Source organism: Dysidea avara, chromosome 6 (genome assembly GCF_963678975.1).
Source record: "Dysidea avara chromosome 6, odDysAvar1.4, whole genome shotgun sequence".
In the NCBI taxonomy this organism is placed as follows: domain Eukaryota; kingdom Metazoa; phylum Porifera; class Demospongiae; order Dictyoceratida; family Dysideidae; genus Dysidea; species Dysidea avara.
The window spans coordinates 13,838,828-13,859,901 of NC_089277.1; the positions used below are offsets into that span (position 1 = coordinate 13,838,828).

The following is a 21,074-nucleotide window of genomic DNA, read 5'->3' on the forward strand; positions in this document are numbered from 1 at the left end:
CTGGATCCTCAAAAACATTTAATAACTCAGGAATGTAATTATATGTGATCTTGAAATTTGGCTTATTTGTAATATAATTGCTTGACCTGCAGAAAAATGTTTCAAAATCTTTTCGTTCAAATGTCTGACACAATATTCATGGTTAATCACCATACATTTCCTATGATGGAAGTCATAAAAGTGCAGTGTCTATTACAGCCCTTTCCAGGACTTGTAATGAAGCCAAACCATACGTGCTTGTTGTTGACACCTTTGTTGTTACCACTAATCATCTGGTTGGCTAACTCTCTTGAGAAAAAAAATCCACTTTTAATTTTTAGCTGTTTTTTAGGATCCAGCTCAACTTGTCCATACTATACTATAGTGGCTATAGTCAGATAGGACCCATCCAGCTGCACCCTCTGAACCTTTTCTAAAATTCTAAAATTGATTTTTGAGTCTGATAGTGTGGGTCCCAGACAACACATGCATAGTCCATTACTGGTCGAACCATATAGCAAATAAGCAGATGCCTTGACAACTTACTACGATGACATTTCAGATTGTAGCTATAGCTATCCTCTCAAATATAGATAGTCACATATGATAGTAGCCATTTATGCAAAGAGGCAATACTGTTGTAAATCTATGCCCCAAGTACCTATAGGGTATGCATAAACCAACCTGTTGTTATTGTTTTTGTTGTGTAATTTTGTAAACTATAAGTTCCACCATGAAAATAAAGCGGTTCCAGGACATAAAAGAAAACATCGCATGACAGGAAATTTGGATGGAAAAAAACAGTTGTGCCAAATCTGTTAGTTTACGAGACAGTCCATAAATTAATGGTATAGACATGACATATAATTTAGGCTTATGGACTTTAATTTGATGATGACAAATTTTAGTAACTGATTTGTCAAATTCATCAAATTTTTCTCTTTGTCAAAATTTTCAGTTACAGTAAGTTTCGTTGTTCTTATAATTTAACTATAGACGTACATATATTATAATGGTTTTTTGCATCGGTTTACACTCATGCTCACATTCATGCCTTGACTATCAGCAAACTAACAGCAATGCATGCTGTTACTTCTTGTTGGAGTCGGCTATACAAAACTATTTATGCATTCTATGCAACACACGCACATACAAAAGTAATACACAGTTATTACTGCAATGACATTAATGCGCATTTACATGTAAGGTGAAGCTCTTTCATGCCAGATGGCACAAAATGTCAAACAATGGACTCATTATAAACCTCAGAAATGATGATATCTAAGAAAAGGAATTTTTTTTGTTCTGCTTGACTGAAATTTTTGGTTCTTGGCCCATCCAAATCATCCATATCATCTACTGCTTCAGCAATACCCGGCATTGTATGTAGCTACCTAATATTCACAAGTCTTAAGGGGGGCTGACTACTGATTCCAACTAAATGCATTCTAAACCTGGTAAAGAGGGAAGAGTATATGTGATATGCACATAAAATGAGTATATATCCAGCCCACAAACCAGAAAGCTATATTGCATTGCACTGTTACTGTGAATTTAAATGAAGTTCATCCCAGTATGAAAGCCTGCTTAACCCTAATTCCACCAACCACATGAAGTTTGCCCACAATTTTACAGCTGTCTATAGTCCTTAGGTAATACTGATTCTTCCTTAACTACAACTATAAACTCATAGGACATAGCACACAAATCATACTCACCAATGCTCATATGCTAACTGATGCTTTCACTATTCTTTCAAAAGGATCGCAACTGAGTACTTTTGAGAGTATAAGATCAAGATACTCTAATACAGTTGAAACATTAAACAATATACTGTTTCATGTTCTTTTTGTAGTGTACATATATACCATCTATATGAGAGTTGCAGGGGCGGATCTAGGATTTCTAGGGGGGGGCTAACTCAAAGTATTAAACTCTTTGGTGGAGCTTGGGTGGAGGTGTGTGAAGCACACCTCCCAGCATGCTGGAACTAGGGGGGTCTGGCCTCCCCAGGAAAATTTTGAAAAATAGATGCTAAAATTCTGCAATTTGGAGATATTTCCAGATAAAATGCATATTAATTTTCTGCCTGTAGGTATTTTATATACTGCCTTTAGATTATAGGTATGGCTCTCTGCAGCATTTGCTAAGGGAAAGATTTGGGTAGGTTCAGACAGCCAAGCACAAGATGCATCCTCTCACAATTGCACAACAATAGCTGCATGCTAGAATAACAATATGTTGAAAGTGAAATTTGAATGATATACAAGGTTGAATCTGAGAGCATTTTCAATGGAAATTGTGTAAGCATTGCCATACATAATAACTACACAAGTAGATGAATCAAGCCTTTTAAGCAGACCAATGCACTTGATTGTATGTATAGGTGCAGACAGATATGGATAAATTCCATAACAGAACCAACTATTATGTATCTGCTGAATGTTCTATTAGAGTATCTCAATCTTGTACACCTCCAATGCTGATCCGGATCCTTGCTGCATAACGACCTTTATAGCATAAATCCAGTGACAATGTCTTTTATAAGGTGGGTTTATGAGTATTGTATTATTAGTGATCATATAATGGTGCTAAGACAAAATTTCATTAAGGCCACATACACTTAATTTCTCATCCCGGCCTGCATCGCCAATTTTCTTACCTCATCAAGAAGTTTTTGCACCACTGGGTAGCTAAGGGAGACCAATTAGCACCTTTTATAGTTGGTACCTTGCTAGAGCAGTCTAAGAAAATTGCATTTCGAGTCATTTTAGCTAGCTACTTCAGCTATCTAGTTAGAAAAAAATAAAATAAACAATCCACCCTCCCGCACTGCTATTTTGAATACAGGAGGATGAGAAACTAAAAATTAAGTTTGTGTGCATGGCCTAATCCTCAGCATATTGATCAAGTAAATTAAGCCTAAAAGTAAAGAGGGGGGGAGCCCTCAAAGCTCCCCTCCTGAATATTGTGGGCCTATTTTGTCTTTGGACATAATTGTTATTAAATTGCTGTCAATCAACTATAGCTCCGTCACTCTGAACTCACATCTTGAACAATCATAGTAATCTACCCTAGCATATATCCTGTATTTATACACAAGTGTTATGAAAGATATCTGATATTATCCAATTTGTAGCAGTGATTACCTATGACTGCTTACAGAGTTCAGTATATACTTTGCATGATACCGAATTGTTACGTAGTAAGAGAACAGATAATTTCATATAATTCAAATAGATGACATCATGCCCACCCAGTACATAATGGAATTTCATTAGGCCATCATTATCATATTGCTTGTATCCTGTTATCTAGTAGAGCAAACACTGATGCAGGCGGGAGGTGATTACTGATTATTAGTTATACAGTAGACTCTTGTTATTTGAGTATGTGACTGCTCAATTAGAGTTTTTCACTCTTGAAAGGTGCAAGGAATGCACCTTGTTGAACAAAAAGTGGAAGGACTCCAAATACCACCACAAATACAACCACAAAATATATAATCAAATTTGATGTGGGTGCTTAAAATATAATAATGATGGCCTATAATTTTGGTATAGCATATCTACTAGTTTACATAGTACAATAGTATTAATAAAAAAATATATTTACATGTAAATCTATAATAGACCAGACAATATGTACTTAATATATATGTAATTTGTGCCTAAACTGGTGTTCCTATATTTAACTGACTAAAATCATCTGAAATCACTGATCCACTATCTGAGTCTGCATGTTGCTGGGAAACACTCACTACAAAAGTAAAACACAGTATGTATATTGATATGTATCAGAAGTTAAAATTCAAGCATGTAATTATAACTATAGCTGACTAGAACAGGTGTTATAGTGAATTTGTACCAATGGTTAGTGTTCATATATTCCAGGCTTCATGACATTCACATCACTTAATTTTGCGTCTTAATACTATTTTGCAAGTTACAACAAAACTCTATATAACACACCCACGAGATTAATTATTATGAGTAAGTTTTATTCTCAGTGGTGTAACCACTTGAACAGATTAAAGGCATTCATACCACCAATATTAGGTGCTTACTACTTTCCATCAGGTGTTAGGCCTATACATTAAAACTGTTCAGCTACTATTGGTTTGCTAGGAAGTTCATGAGATTGTTCGGCAAAGCGTTACAACCATACACGTAGCTATCATTGCTGCTTTCATATTGACAAATCCTAGAGATACCATAAGGTGTCTGCTATGGTATATATATATACAGATTTCAAACAATTAAAACTGGTTACAACCATTAGTATATAAGCAATAAGTTTGTAAATACTTTTTACCATAGTTAAGCATTATTCCACCCACACAATGTATGACAGCTTTAATTTGGGTGCACTTCAGGAAATGAAAATCAGCTAGTAGTTATGCTGTCTATTTATGCACATTGAATGATGTCATACCTGGGGAATTTACAGGTAAATAATCCGATGATGGTATTGACAGATATCCTCTACGTCTCCATGTTTGACGTTGAACTCTAATCAGATGTACCACACCATGACTAATGGCTACAATGACTAGCACTCCAACAAGAGCTCCAGTTCCACTAATGATGTATGGTAAATAATTGCGTGAATTGTGAATTATTGTAATATTTGTTTGACTACCTAAAAGAGTTTCATTGTGCTGATATCTAACTATAACTGCTTCACTAACAAATGCCCCTCCATTGTATTTCATAGCAATATTCTTGACTGTAAGTGTACACGTAGACTGGTAACTGCATTCATCACCATAAGTAGTGTTTAAATTCCAATCTTTTTGTGAACATATTCCAGGATTCACTCCAACTGTATTGTCACATATACAACAGTTACGTTGTTTATTAGCACCTATGAAACACCACTGAAGAAAAATGGACTTGTTTGATGTGATTGAATTAGTGACTTTGAATTTTGAATGTTCATAAACATTTCTACTATCAGTAGTGTTATCAACATATGGACAGTTTAAACCTGGAAATGTAAAAGAGAAAAACATCATTATATATCAAAAGTAAGTTCAATGCACGGTGTAAAGCACTGGCTACCATTTAACTCTTAGAAATGTATGTTCCAGAACACATTTACTATGAATGTGTGCATCTCTGTGTGTGTCTGTTTTATGCATATATGCATCTTGCATGTGAGAAATAGCTAATTACACACACAAAATCATAAAATTGATTTGTCTGGTTCATACGCAAGCACAACCATTTGGACCAATCAGAATTCTGACATCGATTATCATCTATATACAATGGTGGTTCTTGGGCTACAGCCAATTGCAATATAGCAAAAGAGAACTATAAGTTTCCTGATATAGAGTTACAGAGCTAGCCTCAAACAGATTTCATGTTACAATGTGGTTACACAGAAGCCTATATATCTTGTTCATCAAGAAGCCTGGATTGCTATAAGGCATGTATGCTTCCTGGATACTTGCAAAAGAGGCTTCTATTTTGAGCATCTATAGCTATGCATTCTTAGTACTAACCATATAAAATTAAAGTATATTTATGAGCAGTACACAACTTATAGAAAATTGTACATATGATACTTGAGGATGTGTAAACACTTCATATTTGGCTCCATGATGTGATTAGGTTTGACCGTAAGTCTTCAACATAACTATTACTTCACTATTAATGTGGAATCAAAACTATAGAACTTTAAAAATATAAAACTTGGAGCTGTAAGTGAACGTGGGATCAAAAATATAAAACTTTAGAAATTTAAACTTAGAGCTGTAAGTGGTCTTGCTAATCAGATACATAAAACTGCAAGGCCAAATACTGCATGTATAGTTAGCTGAGAATGAAAGAATTTTGCTGTAAAGGTTGTTTACTAATGCATGTGTATTAAGTATGTATGTATGTATGTATGCATGTATGTATGTATGTATGTATGTATGTATGTATGTATGTATGTATGTATGTATGCATGTATGTATGCATGTATGTATGCATGTATGTATGTATGTATGTATGTATGTATGTATGTATGTATGTATGTATGTATGTATGTATGTATGTATGTATGTATGTATGTATGTATGTATGTATGTATGTATGTATGTATGTATGTATGTATGTATGTATGTATGTATGTATGTATGTAGTAACTCACATTTGTGACAAAATGGTACTACCAAAAAACAAGCTTTACTAGACATTCCACAACTATTTGTTACATTGATATAGAAGACTTTCCTTCCTTCTGTAGCAGTGTCCCATATGAGCGTCTATGCAATAAATAAAAGTACATATACATACTCCACATAATTGTAAGTACATGATATTGATAATAAGCTCACAATTAATTATAAGGCCATGCAGTACAACTCATAATCAAATGGCCAATAATAAAAACTACCGCACAGCAATTAAATTTCTGACTGTAAAAAGTTTTATTATATTTACAAATTCAAAAGTTGTGATGTATGCATACGTATATGTCCATCACAATTTATAGCACTAATGAGTAACTAATCAGTTACTGTATGTTTTTGATACAGTAATTTGAAGAATACATTTTAATCCATGCAGTGACATTTCATATTGTTTTCTGTATTCAACGCAGTTTTAGCTGACTCCTTGCTGTCAGTAGCCTTCTTTGCAGGTCCCTAATAAATATGTTTAAAATCAGGTGTCCTGATCTGTAGGTGAATTGTAATCAATACCAATTTTTACTTTATTGATTTGAAGACCAACCAGATTTATACATTTGTTTGTCCAGATGCCAAAATAGTATCTGCATTCATGCATACTGTGTTTCTACAGCACTGTTGTAACTTATGCAGTATAACTATATTATACATTAAAAGCCAAAAAGGGAATGCTTAATCTATATAGCTACGTACGTTTGTCTTAAGAGGAGTGTTGAATTGCATATGCAAAGCTGTTAATGTGATGGAGGACAATCAATCTTACCCTGTTATTATTCTTTAAGAAATAGCGGCCATCATTACCAACAATGGGGTTAACATTTGCTGTCCACCATCTTATTGTTAAATTAGTTCCTACTGGTTTGACGGTCATTATAACACTATCCCCAACAAATGAGGCTTTTGGAAAATACTGGTGGCAGCCACATTCAGATCCGCAGGTAGCATTCTTGAAGGTGGGAGCTATAGTAATTAGAGACATGTTATTTATAAAATATTTACATCTGTGTAGAGTATTATATGCAAATAAACATTTGTTAAGGTGCTTGTTAGACATGGTCTCAAAAATTAATATATAAATCTTAAGTACATGCAGTATATTTGGATTACCTTATAAATTTTTTTCTTGTAGCACACAGCGCAATTCATGCAGTTGATCGTTACAATTACCAATGTGTTACAAGGTTTACCACCAATGTGTCAAGGTATCTAAATCGCTTTATGAAAAGTTGTATGCGAATAAAATAATATATTAATATGCGCATGTCTACACAGAGCTGATATACGATTTTTATATCTAAGTTTCTGAAGATTAATTCAAAGTGTGTTAAGGAATATAGTAATAAGGCATATGAGGAGATGTCTCTTGAAAATTTTGAGATTATAGAAGTTCTGAGATTTAATAGGTTAATAAACAAACTAACTACAGGGCAAATGTTGTGGCTAAGCTGTAGCTTTGATTGCTCTATTAGAGTATCTTGATTATTTAATGTATATATAGTGAGGATTAGAAAGTTAAGTGTTGCTGAGAGTTTAGTAAAGCTATAGTTAAATGTAATCACAAACTTGCTGCTAAAGAACAGAAAGTATATTAGGGGTTTGTTGTGATAAATTATCAATACAGCAATAATAAAAATTGATAGACTGCCACTGAGCTAAATTTAAAAAGGGTTTCTGTCAAAACCACAGAAACCCACCCACTACTGCAATCAACACAATAAGGAAAGATTATTATTATACTGGTGATATTTAGTACCTGTACAGTTATCAGAAGTGTCTCCATAGCTACTACCACACAACACAGTGAACAGCAGGTAACAACATTTGGTGACCACCGGTAACTTCATGTAGCATAACTGCACCTGTAAATTTGTATATAATATATGACTTATACCATTGTAGTGTGGCAAGTGCAATCAACAGTACTAATCATGTAGTTTATGAACAGAAGGAGACCAGCTGTCATAGCTAAACGGAAAAAACTAACTGTAGATCACTACTAATTTCTGCCACAATACTCACTATTTTTGTGTAGTGATGTTCACTACTAATCTTGTAGTGACAGTCACTACCATGTAGTGACGTTCACTATATGGTAGTGAAGGTCACTACAAAAGTAGCGAACATCACTACACAAAAATAGTGAGTATTGTGGCAGAAGTTAGTAGTGAAATTCATTACTACTTTTTTTACAATGTATAGCTCTTGGCACATACTGCATACTGCAGATTCTGAACATCTGTATTAACAGAATTTGGCTTTCTTACAGATGGGGTAACACTCATGATAAATATATACTGTGTATGTTGTGTGCATGCGTGAGTGCATACTACAAATACTTGAGAGCTGATATTATTGAAGTGTATAATAACCAACACTAGTATACGTTGTAGTTATGTATTTTATTCCTGAAGTTTTGCTGAGCTATCATTGAAAAGCATAGATGTCAACAAGGCATAATATTAGTATTCTCAATTGCAAATGGCTCATATATTTGTGGCATTATATACAGGACTGTTCATGCACTTTAACAGTACATAAACGGTACCTAAATGGTATTCGTGCAAGTAAACGGTACATAAATCATTTCTTTCAAAAAGATATACAAAAGCTCAAGCTGAGTTTGTGCACTTATACACATAAAATTATGTAACAATAAATAATTATACTAATTGCCACTTGGTATGTCCTTAAATTGTACATCAGGTGAGCAACCACACTTTAGACTATTGTGTAATCTAATGGTAATCGTACTAATTAATTATTGATCATTATTATTACCTTGAACAGATGGCAAAGCATATCACATAATGCTAGTTAGTAGTGTATATACCATACAGCCTAGTGTACCTTTGTGTGATTTACCATGCAAATTACATTGTTGCAGCATTGCATGCCTATTTGCCAGGAAGATTAGTAGAGAACAGCTAAACATGCTAACCATTATTAGCACTCTTAGCTACTTAATACACTTCAATGGTATGAATTTAAATTAATGTCATTAGCGTAATTTGGATTCACCTATCAAATGCAGTCAGTCAATACCTACTAAATTACACCTGAAGAATGTAGTAACTTTAGACTAAAAGGCAAAGAATGCCAATTAGCATTACATTATTGTCATACGAAGTACCAGGAAGAGATCATCAGTTTCAATCCAATGAACTCGTCGTAGCTATGGTAGGGAAGAATGGCTCTGTGAGCATTCATAAATCAATCCACTTTGAGGGACACCAAAATACCAAAATTAAATGCATACAATTAGCTACTTACTAAATCTAGCTAGCTAGTTGTATGGTTACAATTACAGTGTTGCCATGCATGCGTCCACTGGGGAAAACATAGAGTCACAGAAGCTAACTAGCTAGTTGTAATAATATTTTACAAGATGCAGAGCTGTACATTTGTTAAGTAGTTTTTTAGTTAGCACCTCCATTTGACTAGCTTTTCTACTTGAACCGTCAGCTGAGAGGTAACTGCATCATAGGCTAAATTCATTACAGCCAGTACACTGACATAATATGTAGCTATACTACTAGCTATAGCTAGCTACTGCTTTCCACTAACTTCACTGACACTAACGTACACATATTCAATTCATAGACGTAACTCGTAGTTATACTCACTATATGCTAGGTACGTAGCTACTAAAAGCTACACACACAGCCTCAGCCAGTCAGCTGCTATGTATATACATGACTTTTTTTCTTTTTTTTTTTTCCCGGGGTAACCAGCACCCCTTGCCACCACCCCTAGCACTAGATGTTGAAGTGCTAGACAAAAATTGGACTGAGATTAAAGGGAGCAATTTAAATAATTAGGGGGAAGGCACCCGACCCTCTGATAGTACAAGGTCAAGTGCCCTATGGCTGATGGGACAACCACTGTGGGAGCGCGCCCCCCTAAGGCACGCAATCGCTGAGCGGAGCAACGAGAAGCTGATGCGACAACGTAGCCAAGACATCGCGCTGCTGTAGGGAACTTCTCTCTTCAGGGACAGTAAGTAGGCTAGACGTTTGTAAAAGATGCTGGTATATACATGACTCGTCACTCAGCATGTGATAAGTCATGATTTTTATTTGTTTATTATTAATATAGTATTAGTATTGCCTTTACAACACCAAACAATATATCAAGATTAGCTATAACAGAATTGTTGTGTACAGAAGTAGGGTAGTGTTGGAGCCACTGATCTCAGATCAGTCACTCAGTATAGCTAGCTCAGTAGCTCAGTACCGCCACTACACGTAGCTATAAGTAATACAATTACAACAGATTACCTACCTGATGGAATAGTCCCTGTAATCTGAGGAGTAGTTCTATCTACCGTTACCCAGCTGGTTGAAAACCGGATAAAGCTTGAGCTTCAAGGTTTTTACGTGTGGAACTCACGTGATCCGGTAAACACAATCAATTTCACCATAGATCAATAAATCCCAGGTAGCTATGTAAATCTATGATTTCATTTGCATGTGTATGCTCATGTCAGGTAAAGCCACAGTATATACAAATTTGAGTCTATAGCTTAATACATGGATTTTGCAGTATAGTTAGTAACAGCTAGCCTGCTCTTTAGTGTATAGATCCAGGACTGAGTTTCTGGGGCTTTAACTGGTTGAGCATGTCAGAGGCTTTTTTGATAGTTAAGAATCCCAGCACATTTTATATGATACCTTCAAAACTATAGAGAGGTTGAGTGCTTATCCAAAGCAGCCGGCTACATAACAAGGTTGCAGTTATGAGGTAAGCTGAAGGATCATTATTTTTATGATTGTTATCATATATTGTTATTGTTATTTACTGTGTAGAACTCAAAAAGAGTATAAAAACACAGATAATTATACATAAATCAGTTGAGGGAAGAGGTGCAAGGATAAGTCATCTTTAAGTTGATTATCATCCAGTACAACTAGAGAATCAGGTAGAGAATTCCACAATTTGATGGTAGAAGGGAAGAAAGAATTTAAATATGTGTCAGTTCCCATTTTGCAAATCTGATCAATAGTAATGCATTTAACCAATTTTACCTTTGGGTTATTATTGTGGTGCTATACATATGTTTGTTCTGTACTACTGTTGAATTATGTAAAAGTCACTTATGGTTTAGTGCATGTTCTTGATGTAGAACGAGGCTCTATGACAACAGAGTACAGAGTGTTCCAAGAGTACTACAAGTTGGTGGATTGTTTACCAGCCCAAGAGTTGTCACACTATTTACATATTTAGTGTCTCAAAGTGTAATCACTAGCAGAAAATGAAGAAATTAATAGTTCCATTACTTCTTACAAGGCAGCACAAAGGATCCTGAGTATAATTTCTGTGTCATTGCGAAAGGGCAATACAGTACCATTTGAGAAGCGGAGTACATTTTAGTCAGTGGAGTATATTGTTTTACTGAAGTTTTATAGTAAATTAGTTGACGTGTTGCAGGTCAAATCTCTTGCACCATACTTAGTAGGAGAACGTATAATTTCAACACAAGACAGAGAAAGTATAGATTTGATTTGTTCAAAAAAAAGAGCAGCAGAACTTTTATTAGCCAAAGTATCAGCCCCTTTGAAAGCTGGTTTTGACGGCTGCACTGTTAGCTTTTATAAATTGCTGAATATAGCGAAGCAACATGGTAACATTGATACTGTACAGTTATGTGATGAAATTGAAGAATGTCTGACAATAATTAAATCACCAGACCAAGAAAGAAATGGGTAAGCGGAACATATGAAGCCAAGCCATATATACATAATATGGTTATTACAAATGTGTAGTATGATACTGTACCAGTGAAATCACAAACTGAGGAAACATATTACAAAAATTTGTGAATGTATTACAAAATTTGTGGAGTTTTAATTCTTTTTTTTTCAATGCTTTGTTTTGTGTGGATCAACATGCATGTGAAAACTATCTGTGCGGAAGATGTAAAAATTGTTTATAGCAGCTGCTGGTGAACTAATTATGTAATTTAATATGCTATAACATTTTACATATAATTATTTATATATTTTGTCTTAAGGTATGTATATTGTACCTCTTGACCTTTAGGCCAGGCAAAACTTGATTAATTGTTTCTCATCCCTGCCCACGTCCCTTTTTACCACACCGCCTCTAATTTCATTATTGCTGATATCAATCAAGTGCACACATATTTTGATGCTAAGCCAAAAGGTTGGCTTTCATTTTACAGCACAGCAAATGTCACTTGCACCTCAGAAATGGTGGTGAAACATAAGTACTAGTTCTTAAAAGACTTTAACTAACCTATGTAGTGACTTACAGCTTGGTTTGGAGTATTTTCTGGATAATAAAAATGACTTTCCACCCAGATAGAATTCCAAACTTTTGTGGATGAGAAAAAAGTAATCAAGTTTGCCTGGCCTTATGAGTAGGACATCATTGCCATATTTGTGCAGATAAATGCATTTTAATTTATGGATTGGTTTTTTTACTCCCAGGTCTACACCAAATAATGATGACCATTAATCAAACAAGCAACTAGCTAAATTACAGTAGATCATTTTGTTAGGTGTAGTATGATAGTACACTGTAAAATTTTAGTGTATATAAACTATGTGTTGTAGCAATGTATTGAATTTGACATTATGCACTACAGTATGTGGTTACAGTGAACATTGGCTGTTCTTATACTGTAAACTACTCAAGAAAATCACCAGCTACTTAATTATCCCTACAATTTACGTTTAGTGAAGGTATAATTTACTAGTACAATTTAGATGTTTATACTGTACAATTAACTATATACAGTTCTTATTATACAAAACTATGCCAGCGTGATAGGTTGGTGTCTAGTACTACATGTTTGGGATGATCCTACTAGAGTACAGTAAATAGCTAGCTATAACAACATCAGTATCCCAGTGTTAATATATACGACATGCTTACACTTCTCTCCAACTGGGGTTTTGTACTGAAGCTAGCTCTGTGTATAGAATAATATTCATACCATAATACGCAGACTGTTTGGAGTATTGAAGTTTCTTGTCCACATGGAATAACATTGCATATTGATTTAAGAGTTGTATTTGTGTACTCTTGTGACTTGATCACTAATTGTGATGACATGTGAAATTTATTTGCACTGAGGTGCCATTTAAACCACAGTGCAAGTAATTTAACAAATAGATTAAATATTGCTGATCCCAGTACACAATGAAAACTTTATTTTAGTGTTGCAATGTTATGTACCTGCTAGACTAGTTTACATAGTGTAATGGTATTAATAAATAAATATTTAAATCATACCAATCCAGACATATGCACTTGATATGTTCTTCGTGCCTATTAAACTGGTGTTCCTATATTTAACTGACTGTTTTTTTCAAAATCATCTGAAATCACTGATCCACTATCTGAGTCTACATGTTGCTCGGAAACATTCACTACAAAAGTAAAACACGGTATGTATATTAATATGTGGAGTATCCTTGTGCTTTCCTCAGAAGGAAAAATTCAAGCATGTGATTATAATATATAGTTGCTGTACTAAATTTGTACCAGTGGTTAGTGTTTTATATATTGTTGGTTGCATGACATTCATGTCACTTACTACCTTATAATACTATGTTAAAATCCATGCAGAAATTTTAATTTTCAGTGGTGTAACTCCTTGAATAGAAAAAAGCCTTCACATCAATATTATAGGTGCTTGCTTTCTTCCATCAGGTATAAGATTTATACACCATTCATTTACTATTGGTTAAGAAGTTGATGAGATCATTAACTATTACTTGTTAAAGTGTTAATACTCAGCTTTACTGAAATACTTATAGATGTTGGCAAATCCTATATAAAGTTTCATAAAGTGTCTGCTGTGGTTATACAGATTTCAACCAATTATAACTGGTTACAATCACTAGCAAACAAGTTTACTTTATTACCACAGTTAAGGATTACTCCACCCACACAATGTGTGATAGTTATCATTCAATGTAGACATTTTTATTGCTGCATTTGTGATCGGATCTGTGAAAAGGGGTCTTATAGCCTTTCAAATTGCATGTACTTGGCAATCCATAACTTGACCTGTGAGTATGGTACCAGCCTGAAATTTGGTCACCTCCAAACATAGCACTATTCCTGAATGTATTTTTAAGACAATAGGTTAAGCACATCACAAGTTATGACTCGTCAAACTTGGAAATTATAAGACCCCTTTTCACAGATCCAGTCACATTTTAGGAAATAGAACTATTATATAGTAGCTATATACTATGTATTTATGCAATTGAACAAACTGTAGAGTTATGTCTTACCTGGGGAATGAACAGGTAAAGAATCTGATGAAGGTATTGACAGATAACCTACATGTCTCCTTTTTCGATGTTGAGCTTTAATTAGATGTACTACACCATGACTAATGGCTACAATGACTAGCACTCCAACAAGTGCTCCAGTTCCACTAATGATGTATGGTAAGTAATTGCGTGAATTCACCGAACTGTGAATTATTGTAATATTTGTTTGACTACCTAAAAGAGTTTCACTGTGCTGATATGTAACTGTAACTGCTTCACCAACAAACACTCCTCCATTGTATTTCATTGTAATATTTCTGATTGTAAGTGTACACGTAGACTGGTAACTACATTTATCACCATAAGAAGTTGTTAAATTCCAATCTTTTTGTGAACATATTCCAGGATTTTCTCCAACTGTATTGTCACATATACAACAGTTACGTCGTTTATCAGCTCCTATGAAACACCACTGAAGAAAAGTGGACTTGTTTGATGTGATTGAATTAGTGACTTTGAATTTTGAATGTTCATAAACATTTCTACTATCAGTAGTGTTATCAACATATGGACAGTTTAAACCTGGAAATGTAAAAGAGAGGAAAACATAATTATATATCAAAAGTAAGTTCAATGCATGGTGTAAAGCACTGGCTACAATTTAACTCTTATAAAAGTATATGTGTTCATATGAATGTGTGCATGTGTGTGTGTGTGTGTGTGTGTGTGTGTGTGTGTGTGTGTTTTATGCATCTTGCATGTAAGAAATAGCTAATTACAAAATTATAAAAATGATTTGTCTGGTTCATACGCAAGCGCAACCATTTGGACAAATCAGAATTCTTACATCAATTATCATCTATATACAATGGTGGTTCTTGAGCTACAACCAATTGCAATATAGCAAAAGAGAACTATAAGTTTCCTATAATATGTGATATACGTAGAGTTACAGAGCTAGCCTCAAACAAATATTATGTTACAATATGGCTATACAGAAGCCTATAGCTTGTACATCAGGATTGCTATAAGGTATGTATGCTTCCTTAATACTCACAAAAGAGGCTTCTATTTTGAGCATCTAGCTATGCATGCTTAATACTAAACATATAAAATTAAAGTATATTTATGAGCAGTACACAACCTATAGAAAATTGTTCACATGATACTTGAGAATGTGTGAACAATTCATATATTTGGCTCCATGGTGTGATATTAAGGTTTGTACGTAAGTCTTCAACATAACTATTTCAACTTCACTATTAATGTGGAATCAAACTATAGAGCTTTAAAAAATATAAAACTCGGAGCTGTAAGTGAATGGCCTTGCTGATTAGATACATAAAACTGCAAGGCCAAATACTGCATGTATAGTTAGCTGAGAATGAAAGAATTTGATGTAAAAGTTGTTCACTAATGCATGTGTATTAAGGTACGTACATACTATATACGTATGTATGTATGTATGTATGTATGTATGTATGTATGTATGTATGTATGTAATGTATGTATGTATGTATGTATGTATGTATGTATGTATGTATGTATGTATGTATGTATGTATGTATGTATGTATGTATGTATGTATGTATGTATGTATGTATGTATGTATGTATGTATGTATGTATGTATGTATGTATGTATGTTACGTATGTATGTATGTTATGTATGTTATGTATGTATGTATGTATGTATGTATGTATGTATGTATGTATGTATGTATGTATGTATGTATGTATGTATGTATGTATGTATGTATGTATGTATCTATGTACGTAGGTACGTATGTATGTATGTGTGTAGTAACTCACATTTGTGACATACTGGTATTACCAAAAAACAAGCTTTGCTAGACATTCCACAACTATTTGTGACATTGATAAAGAAGACTTTCCTTCCTTTTGTAACAGTGTCCCATATGAGTGTCTATGCAATAAATAAAAGTACACATACATACTCCACATAATTGCATGTACATGATAATGACAATAAGCTTACAATTAAGGCCATGTAGTACAATTCATAATCAAACGGCCAAAATTATAATAAAAACTACTGCACGGCAATTAGTTTTACTATATTTACAAATTCAAAAGCTGTGATGTATGCATAGTATATGCCCATCACAATTTATAGCACTAATGAGTAACTAATCAGTCGCTGTATGTTTTCGATGCAGTAATTTGAAGAATACATTTTAATCCATGCAGTGACAGTTCATTATTGTTTTCTGTATTTAACACAATTTTAGTAACATGTTTCTGACTCCCTGCTATCAGTAGCCTTCTTTGCAGATCCATAATAAACATTTTAAAAATCAGGTGTCTGTAGGTGAATTGTAATCAATACCAATTTTTACTTTATTGATTTGAAGACCAACCAGATTTATACATTTGCTTGTCCAGATGCCAAAATAGTATCTGCATTCATGCATACTGTGTTTCTACAGCACTGTTGTAACTTATGCAGTATAACTATATTATACATTAAAAGCCAAAGAGGGAATGCTTAATCTATATAGCTACGTACGTTTGTCTTAAGAGGAGTGTTGAATTGCATATGCAAAGCTGTTAATGTGGTGGAGGACAATCAATCTTACCCTGTTATTATTCTTTAAGAAATAGCGGCCATCATTACCAACAATGGGGTTAACATTTGTTGTCCACCATCTTATTGTTAAATTAGTCTCTACTGGTTTGACTGTCATTGTAACACTATCCCCAACAGATGTGGTTTTTGGATAATACTCATGGCAGCCACACTCAGATCCACAGGTAGCATGTTTGAAGGTGGGAGCTATAGTAATTAGAGACATATTTATAAAATGTGTTTACATCTATGTAGAGTATTATATGCAAATAAATATTTGCTAAGGTGCTTGTTAGACATGGTCTCAAAAATTAATATATAATTATATCTTAAGTGCAGTATATTTGGATTACCTTAGTAAATTTTTTTCTTGTAGCATAGCCCAATTCATGCAGTTGATTGTTACAATTACCAATGCGTTACAAGGTTTACCAATGTGTCAAGGTATCTATATAAATTGCTTTTATGAAAAGTTGTATGTAGATAAAATAATATATTAATATGCATATGTTCATACAGAGCTGATATAGGATTTTTATATTTAAGTTTCTGAAAATTAATTCAAAGTGTATTATAGACAAGGAATATAATAATAAGGTACCTGAGGAGATGCCTCTTGAAATTTTGAGATTATAGAAGCTCTGACTGAGATTTGATAGGTTAACATTCAATAAAAAACTAACTACAGGGAAATTGTTGTGACTAAGCTGTAGCTTTGATTGCTCTATTAGAGTATCTTGATCAATACACTTATAGTGAGGATCGGAAAGTTAAGTTATTATTATTAAAGCTTTACAGTGGAAGGTCTGACAGCAACATGTGCTGCAGCCTTTGGATTAACCTAACCTAACAAACTGGATCTGGAGACTTAAAGATTACATGGCCTAGCTAACAATAAGGTGAAACAGAAAAGGGCCAAAGAAAGGAAAAAAATCTCTCCTACCCCAGGATTCGAACTGCAGGCCACCCAATGTCTAGTTGAGCACCACACTCAGTCTCCTCCAGGAGGGATGGATTTTCTTCCTTTAACCCTAAGTATTTATTATTCCTTTCTTTGGCCCTTTTCTGTTTCACCTTACTGTTAGCTAGGTCATGTAATCTTTAAGTCTCCAGTTCCAGTTTGTTAGGTTAGGTTAATCCAAAGGCTGCAGCACATGTTGCTGTAAGATCTCCAGTGCAGGCCACTGTAAAGCTTTAATAATAATAATAATATAATAATAATTAAGCGTTGCTGAGAGTTTAGTAAAGCTATAGTTAAATGTAATCACATACTTGCTGCTAAAGAACAGAGAGTATATAGGGGTTTTGTTGTGATAAATTAGCAATCCAGTAGTAATAAAAATATAGACTGCCATTGAGCTAAATTTAAAAGGGGTTCAAAATCCACAGAAACCCACCCACTACTGCAATCAACACAATAAGGAAAGATTATTATTACACTGGTGATATATGTAGTACCTGTACATTTATCAGAAGTGTCTCCATAGCTACTATCACACAATACAGTGAACAGCAGGTAACAACATTTGGTGACCACTGGTAACTTCATGTATAGCATAACTGCTCCTGTAAATTTGTATATAATAATATATGAGTTATGTCATTGTAGTGTAGCAAGTGCAATCAACAATATAATTTATGATTAAGTTAAATACAGAGGGAAACCAGTTGTCGTAGCTACACAGTAAAAACTAACCAGTGAAGGTCAATACTAATTTCTGCCACAATACTCACTATTTTTGTGCAGTGACGTTCTCTACTTTTGTAGTAACCTTCACTACATAGTAGTGAATGTCACTACGTGGTAGTGACTGTCACTACAAAAGTAGTGAACATCGCTACACAAAAACAGCATGATTCACTACAATTTTTTTAACAATATATGTATATAGACTCTTGGCACACACTGCACACTGCAGATTCTGAACTTCTGTATTAACAGAATTTTTCTCACAGATGGGGTGACACTTATGATTGTATTAGACTAAACATATACTCTGTATGTCGTGTGCATGATTGTGACTACAAATACTTAAAAGCTGCATATTAAATGTATAATAGCCAACACTTAAGTATATGTAGTAGTTATGTACATATTTCATTCAGGAAGTTTTGCTGAGCTATCATTGAAAAGCATAGATGTCAGCAAGGCATAATATTGTTGCCTTGTAGATAATTTATATGGAACTAGTATTCTCAATTGCAAATGGTTCAAATATTTGTGGTATCATCATAAGTTATAATATATAGGACCATTCGTGCACTTTAACAGTATACATAAACGGTGTATTTAAATGGTATTCATGCAAGTAAATGGTATATAAATAATTTATTTCCAATAGATACACAAACGCTGAGTTTGTGCACTGAGCACTAACTAATTACTGATTATTATTACCTTGAACAGATGGCAAAGCATATCACATAATGCTAGCTAGTAGTGTATATACCATACAGCCTAGTGTACCTTTGTGTGATTTACCATGCAAATTAAGATAATAACATATTGTTGCAACATTGCATGTCTATTTGCCTCATAGATTAGTAGAGAACAGCTAAACATGCTAACCATTATTAACACTCTTAGCAACTTAATACACTTCAATGGTATGAATTTAAATTTATGTCATTAGCGTAATTTGGATTCACCTATCAAATGCAGTCACTCAATACCTACTAGATTACACCTGAAGAATGTAATGACTTTAGACTAAAAGGCTAAGAATGCCAATTAGCATGATAATATTGTCACACAAAGTACCAGGAAGAGATCAACAGTTTCATTGAACTCATTGTAACTCTGCATGGTATAGGGAAGAATAGCTATGTGAGCATTCATAAATCAATCCACTTTGAGGGACACCAAAATACCCAAAATTAATTACAGACAGATTACTTACTAAATCTAGCTAGCTAGTTGTCATAGTTGCACTTACAGTGTTGCCATGCATGCGTCCACTGGGGCAAACATAGAGTTATAGCAGCTAACTAGTTAGCCATAATATTTTACAGGATGCGGAGCTCTGCATTTGTTAAGCAGTTTTTAGTTAGCACTACTAGCTACTGAGCTAGCTCAACACTACCCGGCCTACTTTTGTACACAACAATTCTGTTATATTAATCTTGACGCATTGTTTGGTGTTGTAAAGTAATTTATAAACAATAAAAATCATGACTTAATCAGTCATGTATATACGTATATAGCGGCTGCCTGGCTAAGGCTCAGTTTGCGTGTACTGTGAGCTTCAGCTCTAGCAGATCGCGAGTATAACGTATTACGAGTACTAGTCTACGCGTCTATGATGAATCCAATATGTGCATGTTCATTAGTGTCTGAAGTTAGTGGAATGCAGTAGCTAGCTAGCTAGCTAGCTAGCTAGCTAGCAGTATAGCTACACATGTCAGTGTACTGGCTGTAATGAATTTAGCCTATGTAGTTACCCGCTCTCAGCTGCTACGTATATGCCGGTTAGAAAGGCTAGTCAAATGGAGCTACCGCCACTAAACGTAGCTATATAAGTAATACAATTACAACAGATTACCTACCTGATAGAACAGTCCCTGTAATCTGAGGAGTAGTTCTATCTACCGTTACCCAGCTGGTTGGAAACCGGGTTTCGCCGGGTTTTAACGTGTGTAACTCACGTGATCCGGAAACAATCAATTTCACCATAGACTAATAAATCCCAGGTAGCTATAAATCTATGATTTCACTTACATGTGTATGGTCATGTCAGGTAAAACCACAGTATATACAAACTTGAATTTATTTAATACACATGGATTTTGTAGTATAATTAGTAATAGCCAGGCATAGTTAGCTATATACTGCTCTTGTATAGATCCAGGACTGAATTTCTGGGGCTTTAACTGGTTGAGCATGTCAGAGGCTTTTTTGATAGTTAAGAATCCCAGCACATTTTATATGATACTTTCAAAACTATAGAGAGGTTGAGTGCTTATCCAAAGCAGCCGGCTACATAACAAGGTTGCAGCTTTGAGGAATAAGCTGAAGGATCATTATTTTTATTATCATCATGTATTGTTATTGCTATTTACTGTGTAGAACTCAAAGA

At 34.3% G+C, this 21,074-nt stretch overlaps 2 protein-coding genes and 1 long non-coding RNA gene across 4 annotated transcripts; 1 reads left to right on the forward strand and 2 right to left on the reverse strand.

Annotated features, from left to right (window-relative positions):
* Positions 1 to 3,513: 3,513 nt before the first annotated feature.
* Positions 3,514 to 10,528, reverse strand: LOC136258766 (uncharacterized). Of its 2 annotated transcripts, none has more exons than XM_066052120.1 (6): positions 10,442 to 10,528; positions 7,914 to 8,019; positions 6,924 to 7,120; positions 6,121 to 6,235; positions 4,414 to 4,968; positions 3,514 to 3,738 (listed from the first exon to the last, which is right to left on the reverse strand). In XM_066052120.1, the coding sequence occupies exons 2-6, from the start codon at positions 8,002 to 8,004 to the stop codon at positions 3,650 to 3,652; spliced, it is 1,047 nt and encodes a 348-aa protein (XP_065908192.1). In that variant the 5' UTR covers positions 8,005 to 8,019; positions 10,442 to 10,528; the 3' UTR covers positions 3,514 to 3,649. The 2 variants fall into 2 exon arrangements, with proteins under 2 accessions (XP_065908192.1, XP_065908194.1); XM_066052122.1 differs by lacking the exon at positions 3,514 to 3,738 and having other exon boundaries at positions 4,422 to 4,559; positions 4,621 to 4,968.
* On the forward strand, positions 10,279 to 12,697 carry LOC136258767 (uncharacterized). The gene is made up of 4 exons (XR_010702984.1): positions 10,279 to 10,900; positions 10,966 to 11,078; positions 11,283 to 11,862; positions 12,610 to 12,697. It is a non-coding gene; the product is annotated as an uncharacterized lncRNA (long non-coding RNA).
* A 725-nt stretch (positions 12,698 to 13,422) lies between these two features.
* On the reverse strand, positions 13,423 to 20,606 carry LOC136258701 (uncharacterized). The gene is made up of 6 exons (XM_066052045.1): positions 20,545 to 20,606; positions 18,457 to 18,564; positions 17,009 to 17,205; positions 16,221 to 16,335; positions 14,428 to 14,991; positions 13,423 to 13,554 (listed from the first exon to the last, which is right to left on the reverse strand). Exons 2-6 carry the CDS (start codon positions 18,554 to 18,556, stop codon positions 13,457 to 13,459), a joined length of 1,074 nt encoding a protein of 357 aa, XP_065908117.1. The 5' UTR covers positions 18,557 to 18,564; positions 20,545 to 20,606; the 3' UTR covers positions 13,423 to 13,456.
* Positions 20,607 to 21,074: the final 468 nt, after the last annotated feature.

Coding starts and splice junctions, on each gene's coding strand:
- LOC136258766 (XM_066052120.1), bottom strand. CDS start 8,004: ATGAAGTTACCGGTGGTCACCAAATGTTGTTACCTGCTGTTCACTGTG. Junction 6,236..6,923: donor TCTTAAAGAATAATAACAGG/GTAAGATTGATT, acceptor TTTATTGCATAG/ACGCTCATATGGGACACTGC. Junction 4,969..6,120: donor AGTACCATTTTGTCACAAAT/GTGAGTTACTAC, acceptor TTACATTTCCAG/GTTTAAACTGTCCATATGTT.
- LOC136258701 (XM_066052045.1), bottom strand. CDS start 18,556: ATGCTATACATGAAGTTACCAGTGGTCACCAAATGTTGTTACCTGCTG. Junction 17,206..18,456: donor CACTTCTGATAAATGTACAG/GTACTACATATA, acceptor TAATTACTATAG/CTCCCACCTTCAAACATGCT. Junction 16,336..17,008: donor TCTTAAAGAATAATAACAGG/GTAAGATTGATT, acceptor TTTATTGCATAG/ACACTCATATGGGACACTGT.